The sequence below is a fragment of the Lepidochelys kempii genome, chromosome 2 (assembly GCF_965140285.1).
Source record: "Lepidochelys kempii isolate rLepKem1 chromosome 2, rLepKem1.hap1, whole genome shotgun sequence".
NCBI lineage: Eukaryota > Metazoa > Chordata > Testudines > Cheloniidae > Lepidochelys > Lepidochelys kempii.
This window is the reverse complement of record NC_136381.1, coordinates 25,071,349-25,083,085: the sequence shown is the minus strand read 5'-3', so window position 1 is coordinate 25,083,085 and position 11,737 is coordinate 25,071,349. Positions and strand designations below refer to the sequence as shown.

Here is an 11,737-nt window from a genome sequence, read left to right as displayed (position 1 = left end):
ACCCAGGTCTATTGACTCTCAACTCTTTGCTCATATCACTAGAGTGCTGCTTCCCCTAAATGTAATCACAATCCCACAAACACCTTTCCACTGTGTGTGTCAACTCTTAACCTGTGGAAAAACAATCTGAAAAATTCCATCAAGCCACTTCAAAATCTCTCCTCCTTAATTCATGATGCCAGCAGAATAACAGTCAACAGTGGCTAGGTGTTATGTTAAACTGTACAAATCATGTTACCTTGTCCTTCCTTCCCAACCTCACCTGTTTTTTTTTTCCTGCTGTTATATCATTAACCAATATTATAAGATTTCTGGGGCTCTGATCTTTGCTTAGGGTGGTAATATAAACAAACATATCCTTTTTCATGTATTGGTATTTAAAAACACCAGCTCTCTAAAGCCTGTAACAACAATATAATCTTAAAGTCTCGTAGGTAAGGCCTAAAAGTAACAGAATAATCTAAGTAAACCTGCATTAAGGAATGTATGCTTTTTCCCTCTTACCTCCTGCTGCTTGATGCATTGTTTTCCTATAGATCGTAGATAATTTGTTTCTGTTCAATGGTACACACCAAAAATATGACAAGATCCAACAGCATGTATTTCATATAAAAGTGTTTATTGGGGAGGAGGGATAGGGGAAAACAGGCTGGTTTTAAAAAAAATTCCTTCTTGGGTACTTTTGAACACTTTTTCCTAGATGCAGCATCATTCATTCTCTCAGGAGTCCTTTAACAAAAACATGTGAAAATAAAATATTTAACCTAAATATAACCATTTTATAACAGAAAGCTGAAGAAGATGTAAAATCCACCCAACAATAGTAAACTGGTACATGAAAATAAAAACATAAAAAAACCCCTACCTCTACATACAAATAAGGAGAAAATGTAAAAAAGAAGCAGTGATGTTTTTACTTGTATTGCCAAACATTTTAAAAACTGAAGTTTTAAAACAAAATATTGGCTGGGTGTATTAGCATAACCAAACTGCATAAATCACAGTTCAAGACATCTGAATTCACTCACCTTTTAAAGTCTCAGACCTAGGTTAATATAGTAATATATTTTTTCCTGTAGATTCATGAACTGACATTGTAGAATACTTCCAAGTAAATTCACTTTAACAAGAGTATATTTTTTAAATGTATACAGATTTCCAAAATGTTTTTAATTTCAGCAAAAGTCATTTTTTCCAATTTCATTATATTGAATGAAAAAGCTGCCTTTGCCAAAATAATTTGCAAATTTTATTATATTTTAAAAGCCTGATTAAGGGCAAAACATGCATTAAGTTTTTCTGCTAAAATTACAGAAACATAATTGCAGAATGCGATTATATTCAAAGGGTCACGTCCATAATAAAAATCTGCAGCTTAAAAGAAGCTTGGAACTTGAAGAGTTTAGTATCCGAAAAAGGCAAATATTCTGTGTACTAGTTTTAAAATTCTGACATTACACTGCAATGGTTAAAGCAAGAAATAGCTCAACCGAAGAAGATTATAGGAAACCCTTTGTCTTCTCAGGAGGTCTATGCTTGGTCATACAATACTGTCTTGGAAACAGTGCTTCATCAGAGGTCTGGCAGTTGGCTTCTGTTTAAAACATACTTTGCCTCATAACATTCATCAAAGGCGTAAAACATAATTGAGTCTGGCAGTACACATGGACAGCATGATGTTCAGGGGGTTGCCAGTAGACATGGGGTCCTTATATAGCTGTTTTCTTTGTTTAAAAGGGAAAGTGAGTGGGAGGTGGGGAGAAAGAACAGGGAAAAAGAAACTGACTCAGAACCATAAAACATTTTTTTGAATCAGATTCAGTTCAGCTACTGAATATACAAATAGAATGTTTCAAATTTGGATTGTGACACAGCTTCTGAATTGCTCAGACAATTCATGCTTTCCTATTTTCATAGAAAAAGATAGAGGCTTTAGTTATATACATCCTTCTAAATGCCCTGTGAATGCTCTGGGTTGAGTCCTAGAAGTGCTCACTTCAGTCCGAAAGTGACGGAGAGCGAATTGACCGCCCACTGGCTGGGCTGTTGGAGAAAGTGAAGGGCTCCTTCTCTTTTTCTTTGCTGTCATGTTTATGTTTATGCTTATGCTTATGTTTATGCTTCTTCTTCTTTTTCTTGTGCTCATGGTGGTGGTGGTGGTGGTGATCACTGTGTTTTGAGGAACTGGATTCTTTACTGAACACGGAGAGTGGAGCTGCTGGCACTGGAAGCATGTTCAGCTCTAGTGAAGACTGTTCTTTACCTAAGATAAAGATACAATTGGAATTTCAATTTTTACATTGCGATGAATTATTAACTCACATAATTTAACATCAAACAATGCTGAAATATAAGCTAGTATCTACACTACCATGTCTCCCATCATATTTAGTATTCTAATATAGACTCTATTAGTACACTGGTGCCATTACCTTCGGGTATTCCTAGACAAGCCTATAAGCACATTGACAGTTTCCATACCGTGGGCTTAATTCTCAGCAGTGTAGGTGGGATGTGTGACTCCCTGCTTCGAATGGTATAAATGTATCCCAGATGACTAGTGACTATACAGCTAAGGAACTGCAAAAACCATACCAATTTCAAGACACCAATTTTCCAACATAAAAGTTCAAAAACTTAATAAAATGTAAACAGTGAACAACTAGGCTGCTCACGAAAAATTCTGGATATAACGATAGATAATGGACAACAATAATCAAACTAATGAGTGGTACTATTAAGAAGTTAAATTTCCTGTACTGGCCGCTGATGTCAAACATTAGGCTTTCTATACAAACATGAATTTTTTGATGTTGAACAGTGGAAATAAATTGATTTTTCAAAATAAGTTATTTAACATACAAGCATTTCCTCTCTCTTCTGAATAATACAGACATTCAAAGTTTGTCATCTTAAATAAACAGAAATCCCAATTATGCTAATAGGATATCAATATTCTTTACACATCAGGATTTTACGTAGGTAAGCAATACAGGAATAAGTCCTCCAAGGAGATATAGGCCTGTTTCATCAACACAGCAAGTCTGTTCTATATTCTGAAATTTTCTTTTATGTTATCTGTAGCATTTTACAGAACTGCAGAAATATTGCAGATTGGTCTTCCCAGGGCACCATGATTTGCTCTCTACCCACTGCAAAGGAAAAACTCAGTGTAACTGCCTCTGTCTTGGTAATCCAATTTTCTTAGAAGTCAAAACACTTCAGGAACCAACTTTGCATTTTCTCTCAATATGACTGACAATCATAGCAAAAGGCTTAAAAAAGATCAATCTATTTAGTGTATCCAAGAAAAGATTAAGAGGTGATTTGATCACCACCTATAAGTACCTACATGAGAGAAGATTACAGATAATACACTGTTCTTTAATCTAGCAGAAAACCCCCCATAAAATCTAATGTCTGGAAGCTGAAGCATAAATTCAGGCTAGGAATAAGGTCCAAAGTCTTATTACTGGGTAGTGATCAATCTATTGGGGATTGATTTATCGCGTCTCATCTAGATGCGATAAATCAATCCCCGAACGCGCTCCCCGTCAACTCCGGAACTTCAGCTCGCGAGAGGCGGAAGCGGAGTCAACAGGGGAGTGGCAGCGGTCGACTCGCTGCCGTCCTCACGGCCAGGTAAGTCGACCTAAGATACGCCATAGCTGAAGTTGCATATCTTAGGTCGACCCCCTTCCCCAGTGTAGACCAGAGCTAAGGGTGGATAATTAACCATTAGAACAATTTACCAAAGGTTATGATTTGATTCTCCATTACCTGAAGACTGGATGCCTTTCTAAAAAGCATGCTCTAGCTCAACCCCTAGATATGGCTTGATGCAGGAATTACTGGGTGAAATTAAATGGCTTATGTTATGCAGGGGGTCAGATCAGATGATCACAGTGGTCCCTCTGGGCTTAAATTCTGTGAATCTATGAACATTTTACAGACTTTAATCCTGAACTCAGCAGAATAATATATGCCTTAATTGTTATCAGATAAAACCATTTATCATCACAATTCAAAGTGGCTTTAATTTCTGACGTACTATTAACTCTGTTATGGTATATACATGACATGCACATGCTAACTAAGACGTTAATTGTTGACCTTAATGCATATTAACCACATCACTTTTTACTCTACCCTGGACAGATGTAATCCAAATCTGTAGGTCGCTTGCCAGTTTACTGCAAAAAGATAAGAGACTGCTTCATGACTATACCTGTAACAATTCTTTATTTCTAATAATCTTAAGTCTCTCAAAAGACCTCCCCTCTGAATCTACTTCCACTTTCTGAACCCATTCCTTTAAATTCTATCTACTTTTTAGGCATCTAGAACAGCATGGTTTCTGCCCTCAAGCTGCAAGCATGCTGAAATACCCATTGTAGTGAACCTATGAACCTTAGCACAATGAAAAATGAACATGTCTGCTCAAGATATTAGAATACAGTAGAACACCAATGTTATGAACAACCAGTTAAACGAACCATATTTCCCAACCAGCAGGGGAAGGCAGAATCATGTAGTAACAGTGGCATCCCTTCACATGCTGTGGTTTGAAGGACAAAAAGAAAATGGTGCATCATACTGCAACTTATGCACCATAGCGACTATCATTTTGAGATACTCAATTTTATAAAGTTTTTGATTTTATGAATTCCTCAGTCCCAATTAGTTCATGAAACATGGGTAAAGAAGATTACGCTTTTGTTTACATTGCCTGCAGTGCACAAATATTTTATATGCACACAATGTTGTATACAAAATTCTATTTGCATGTTACACTGGCCAAGTATATCATGTATGTTAAAGGTTATTTAGATGAACAATTCTATTATCACAGTTACACAGTAAAATAAAGAGGGTATCAGATGAGCCTGATCTATAGACTTCAGCTCTGACGAACTTTCAGGAGAGAGAGATTTTCAGATCCAGGTTTTATTTGTTTCTGGCTCACCCCTAATACTACATCCTGCATTTCAGAGGGCTAGATGGCGCAGCATACAAAGCATCTCTGATGCCAAAGCATACTTCTGAATCTTCCGACTGTAGAAGGGGAAGGGTACAGAGCAAGTACTGGAGGTAGTATGTTAATACTGATAAGCAAATGGCAAATGTCCCTGAATGACAGGTAAGTGCTCCCCTATGAAAGAAGCATGAAAGACTAACTGAAAGGTGCAGCATCCTCAAGTCTCTGTCTTGTTCTTCCGTGTTTGTTTTTATTTTAAAATAGTAGGTCTCAAGCTCTTACAATTGCAAAGAAAGCCTTCAAAACATGAAGCCAGTAAAATCGATGCAAAAACAAATATCTGAGTTTGCAGAAAGCCTATCCTATAACAATAGCTCTGAAGTGTGAACTGACATTTATGTCAGTGAGTGCTAACTCAGATGTCAATGATACCTGACATATCAACATTGTTAACTATGTCACTGCTCTTCAGAGCATGTATGAAAAGATCCTACACAAGCATTTCCCAAAGTATGGGTCATGCCCCTCAGGCGCAGAGGAAGAATTAAGGAGGAACAGAAAATGTATATATTAAGACTTGTAAGCTTTTAAAACCACATGGTAGGGAACGATAGGCTTCATTTTCCAGAGAGAGGGGCTCATCTTTCAAAAGTCTAGAAAACACTAAGACAAAATGACCTTCATTAAACTGATCACTGAACTGATCATCTAAGTGTTAGACTTCAAAGTCAATGGCATCACTAATTTCTTCCTTCTTCAGTTGACCCAAAAACCTATATATTTATGGTTTTATCTGCCAACAACTTAAGGGAACCCCAATGATGATCATAATGTAATCAGCAAAACAACTGGGGAATAATATTACTATAGAAACACGCGCAGACGGCACAGATTGCAGCAACACTTTGTATATTGTGATACGAAAAAGGAAATCAAGGCTGACTAGACTAGCTCAAATCCTTTCATACACTGTTCTTTAAATACATTCAAAACTGAGCCAGTTTGTACTGCAGTCCTTGAATCTGACAACATTCATTTCCTTCACACAGCTGCTTCACTGCCAACAGATGTTTTTCAAAAATTCCAACAGCACCAACCCCCCAAAAGACATGATATTTGATACTGTCAAAGAGTGCTTTGAAGTCAACACAGGCATCATAAATGTGTCAGAAGAAGCCTGCCCAGGTGATTGAAGAAAGACATCTGTAAAGTGGACCTTTGTGAGGGATTAGAAGTACTATACCTACATTTGGCATTGACCCTTCCTAAACAGAAATCAGCATTGCACAAAGAGATCACCTTTTCACCCCAAGGATTCCCTATGATTAACGCTTACAGAAGGCCTGTGTTAGCAACCTGCCAATCCAGGTGAGGAGGGATAAATAATAATTCTTTCTAATGCCATCAATTTCATTTCTTTGGTCAAAGGGGGATTGCTGCCAGGAGACGATGCAATTTCTTCTCTCATGGAAGAAGAATCTGAACCTGTGTTTACCACATAATAGCAAAAAACAGTAACAAGCAGGAGAGTTCATGAATTCACTTCTGAAGTGGTTACTAGCATTCCTTGAAACAGAATATACAAATTCAGAATCCACTTGGCATCTTCCTTTGTTCTGGATGTGCAGACTCCAACATAATTATTAGCTTTTCTCTGTTCCAAATAGTTGGGCAGATGTGCAGAATTAGGTGAAACTGCCAAATGAGATGAAACTCCTATGCATCCGATGAAGTGAGCTGTAGCTCACGAAAGCTTATGCTCAAATAAATTGGTTAGTCTCTAAGGTGCCACAAGTACTCCTTTTCTTCCTAGACCACCTAGTTAGTCAAATAGAAAGTTACAAAGACTGCAGAGATATGATGGAAGAGAAGTAGCACACATGGGAATACAGACTTCATTTTAAACTTGAATATTTATTTTACATGGGTTTTATTTTGATAAGCTTTAATCTTTTTCCCATCAAAATGAAAACTTACAGAAACAAGTTGTTTGACTTATGTCCTAGCTCCTAAATATAAAGATTAGTAAATTGTCTTGTTTGCAAAATAATTACAACATCTACTCATAAGCTGTCCAATTTATTTTTAATTTTGCTGATGGATGAATGTTGAGGGGCTGTTAGGTTGCTAGGGTTATTTAAATCAGTTTTTGTTTTACTTTGTGCTGAAATTTTGTAAACTGGTGACATAATATATCTCAAGAGACCTCTACACCCAGAAAAGGCCATGCCAACTTCCTCAGAAGTAGTCTCCTGTTCTGTATTTTTATATTCTGGGGAGAACTGCAGACTTACAGCCTCTGTGCTACAGAAAAATTAAATCTTTTTAAACTTGCTGGCTTAAGTGAGACTTTTCCCGTTTGATGTTTGCTGAAGAGGATCAATTTGCACCTGATTTTTCTGAACGCTTTGGAAGGCGGCACTGCAAGGCAGAGTGAGCAATGCTCAAAACCGTAAGAATCAAGGGTGGGGCCAAGAAGCCTTCTGGGTCAATGAGCTACCTGAGAGAAGACTGACCTTCCAGAATCCTGAAACTGATCACTCCTCAGAGACGAAGTCAAGTCATCAACAAAAAAGCTATGCCAGTCTTTGGACAGTCTCTCCCTGCACCCAAAGAAAACCCGCTAACAAGAAGTGCTGTGTCAGTAACATCACTATCTGGCTCCGCAACCACAGTTCCAGCTCCTATTTCATGAGAGCCTAGAAGACCACAAAAGCTGAAGAGTTCATAATTCCCCTTTTTTCATATTTTTCCATTTCATTCTTGTCTTTTGTTTGTATTAGCTGGGATATGTCCCAACCCTTTTATTCTATAAACCTAGGGTGTGGTTATGTGTGTGCACCTGTGTAGCATCACCCATAAAGTCCACACAAGAAAGGCACCAGAAAGAGAGTTTCCCAAGTTTCTCAAAGCCATAAAACAAAGTCTCATAAAAATACTCATTAAATAAAGTGTGTTCTGTCTTTGGTGGGGCCTAAGAATTTAAAGCTGGCAGCTGTGAACTGCCAAACAAGAGTTGTCAAACTTCTGCTTATCAAAGGGCTCTTTTAAGGCCTTCATTGTAATTTCTCTGTGCAGGGGAGGGATGAAAAGGGTTACTCATCACACAAGAATTGAAATATAAGGAGGAAACTTTATAATTGACTGAAATTGTGGTTCAGACATTAGATCATTTGGTTTCAGTATTTGACTGACCTGGTAAAATTCTTTAGTTAGGATTTATAACCAAACAGAAAGCCACATCCTTAGAGCCCTTCTTAAAATATTATAAGCATTATTTGTTGTATTAATTTGGTGATTTTACTAATTTGATGATTTATTTCCGAAACCAATATTGATACTAATTTGGTAATTTTATCTTGATTTAATAGCTGGATTCCTTTAATTTTAGTTTAGTATTATTAACAATAGTTTAGGTTTGGTGACATGTTTTTTGATTTTTTTAAATATTTTGTTTGTTTAATAGCTTTATTAAAGTTTATAAAAAGATACGGAGCCATATTTCTTTCAATAAGCCAAGTAGGTGCAGAGTCCTTGAGGACCTGTGTGGACATTAGCTTGTCAGTCTAAAAGTCCAACCAGTCCCCTCTAATAACCCTAGAAAAATAAATCATTCTCTCAGTGAAATTAGCAGTTGCAACAGAATATGAGATCTGTATACGTTTTCCTGGCACAGTGTATTTGTGACTCCCTGTAAGACCACAGATGAACGTCTCAGTCATATTTCGGATTAGCAGCCGTGTTAGTCTGTATCCACAAAAAGAACAGAAGTACTTGTGGCACCTTAGAGACTAACCAATTTATTTGAGCATAAGCTTTCGTGGGCTACAGCTCACTTCATCGGATGCATAGAATGGAACATATAGTAAGATGTGTATATACACATACACACCCACACCCACATATACAGAGAACATGAAAAGATGGAGTAAGAGGCTAATTAATTAAGATGAGCTATTATCAGCAGGAGGAAAAAACCACCACCACCACCACAAGTCCTCCTGTTCTTTTTGCGGATACAGACTAACACGGCTGCTACTCGGAAACTTTTGTAGTGATAATCAAGATGGCCATTTAGACAGTTGACAAGAAGGTGCGAGGATACTTAACATGGGGGAATAGATTCAATATGTGTAATGACCCAGCCACTCCCAGTCTCTATTCAAACCCAGGTTAATGGTATCTAGTTTGCATATTAATTCAAGCTCAGCAGTTTCTCGTTGGAGTCTGTGTTTGAAGCTTTTCTGTTGCAAACTTGCCACCTTAAATCTGTTACTGAGTGGGCAGAGAGGTTGAAGTGTTCTCCTACTGGTTTTTGAATGTTATGATTCCTTATGTCAGATTTGTGTCCATTTATTCTTTTGCGTAGACACTGTCCGGTTTGGCCAATGTACATGGCAGAGAGGCATTTTATGATTTTTATCTTCAATGTTTATGTTATTCTTATAGCAACTTTCACACACTTTCTTCTAAAGTACCTGGAAATGCCATTCTTCATAAAGAACAGAATGGCTATTAGCTCAATATTCATTATGCTATTACAGTGCTATACTGGCTCCAACAGAATCTCAAAGCCTAAAAGCCACCAGATTGGAAATGAGCGTATTTTAGATAATAAAGTTATCCCATGTATACTGTGTACTTAGATAATACGTATTAAAGCTAGTCTACCACAACAATTACAACAAATGTTTCCAGCTTAAAAAGGCTACGCAAAACCGAGCCTGTCAATGCTGCATCATGTTCTGAGAAACAAGAATTACTGCACATTCCTACCTGAATTATTAAGTACATTGGTGTAGTGTAGGTGATCCTGTCTCCCTCTAGTGGCTGATCCTTGTGACTATAACAGCATGCTATTTACTCACAGCTGACTGAGGGCTTCTGTGTCTACATGGTGTGTTAGTGCACACCAACTGGGGTGTAAGTTCTTGTTCACACCAGCGTATTGTGTGGACACTGCTAGTACACACTGAAATTCCCTAGTGCACTTTAACATAGTATGGGCTACATCAACATGCACTAAGGAACTGTTAGTACATGCCAGCAGGGTCCACACAAATCAGTAAGTGTGTGACACCCTGGTGCCCACCCACTAGAATTCACCCCCAGCTAGTGTGCACTAACATACTGTTAAGGCAAATCCTGAGTTAATTCATTTTGCTCAAGTAGCAGGGACTTGTGCTCTTGATACAGGTCCCAGGTTGAATTTCCACTGACAACCATGGTGTCTGTACACATGCAGCCATGTTATAGTGAATTTGTACATCAAACTGATCTTCAATAGACAATTTGTAACAGTGCAGAAATTTGTAGTTCTTACCACACACTCAAGTATATTGTCATAAATGCATTATTTAAAAATATAGCTAAAGTATTTTCCTTCTAGACTTTGAGGCAATATTTGCTCCACTCATTGTCACAAGTTTCAAATAATTCCAGCAACTTTTCACTTTCTAGCTAAATGAACCATGTTTTGAACCGTTATACTGGTGATAAACAAGAATGGGGAAAAATATAAATGAATGTTCAAGATCACCAAATGTAACCTGTTTCAGAGTAACAGCCGTGTTAGTTAGTTACGTGTTAGTTAGTTAGTTAGTATTCGCAAAAAGAAAAGGAGTACTTGTGGCACCTTAAGAGACGAACCAATTTATTTGAGCATAAGCTTTTGTGAGCTACAGCTCACTTCATCGGATGCATACTGTGGAAAATACAGATGATGTTTTTATATACACAAATCATGAAAAAATGGGTGTTTATCACTACAAAAGGTTTTTTCTCCCCCCACCCCACTCTCCTGCTGGTAATAGCTTATGTAAAGTGATCACTCTCCTTACAGTGTGTATGATAATCAAGGTGGGCCATTTCTAGCACAAATCCAGGTTTGTGACTAGGTTTCTATCACATAGCCTGCTGGTAGAATTTATAAGGGCCACTGGATAGGAAAATAGTGGTTTACAAGAACAGCAATGTGGCCATTTTTATTATTTTGGAAAAGTGAGGGACTCAACAGAACTTATGAAGTTTTTCCAACAGTGTATGCCTTTTCTAACAATTGCTATACCTACTTAAAGTGCAGTGATGGTCAGAAGAATAACTACCAGTTCATAAAAATTAGATATTGTTACTCAACAGATATGCTCCTTATATGCTCTCAGAGTCTCATCTGCTTATTTACTTTTTATTTTTGCAGAGTCAATACAACTAAGAGAAACTGAACTGCATACTACTGTACATTATAAAAAGGATGGTTAACTCAAGTTCTAATTACTAGAGGGTGAGGATGTGTTGAGCCAGAAAAGCTGAACCCAGGTTGAATGTGCAGGGGTCACATTTAGGGAAAAACATGTTTTACTTATAAACTTATTTACTTCAATTTATAAGTAAAGTAAAAAAAAATTAGTCTGGAATCATTGACACAAATGTGAAATCCTGTGATACAATTTTTACAGTGACTGATTTTAGAGTATGATTACACTTTAAGAACAGTGGAATATGAAAGTAAAGAGATTCTATTTTAAGCTTGTCTGATGTAAAAGCTAATCCAACTGAAAGGACTACCTAATACAAAGGACACTTTTTCAGATGGAATAAACCCATTTCACCAAATTCGTCTGTGCAATATAGTGTAATGGTCACCTTGCAGTCTTAAATGTGACATGAAGGCTGGTGTTTACATTAGAAAGAGTACGAAGTCTTGACATTTTTGTGATCTTTTAGGACTGACAGTGGAACATTGCCACTGTTCTTGATGAT

At 37.3% G+C, this 11,737-nt stretch overlaps 1 protein-coding gene across 6 annotated transcripts in view; it reads right to left on the bottom strand.

Moving 5' to 3' along the window:
* Positions 1 to 598: 598 nt before the first annotated feature.
* The window catches only part of TAF2 (TATA-box binding protein associated factor 2), a 107,718-nt gene continuing 96,579 nt past the window's right edge, over positions 599 to 11,737 (bottom strand). For 4 of the 6 annotated variants that reach the window (XM_073330249.2, XM_073330248.2, XM_073330252.1 and 1 more), the window contains one exon: positions 599 to 2,263. In XM_073330249.2, the coding sequence (XP_073186350.1) occupies positions 1,998 to 2,263 (266 nt within the window). In that variant the 3' untranslated portion in view covers positions 599 to 1,997. The remainder of the gene's footprint in view (positions 2,264 to 11,737) is intronic. The other 2 variants (XR_012157106.2, XM_073330247.2) reach the window with 2 other exon arrangements.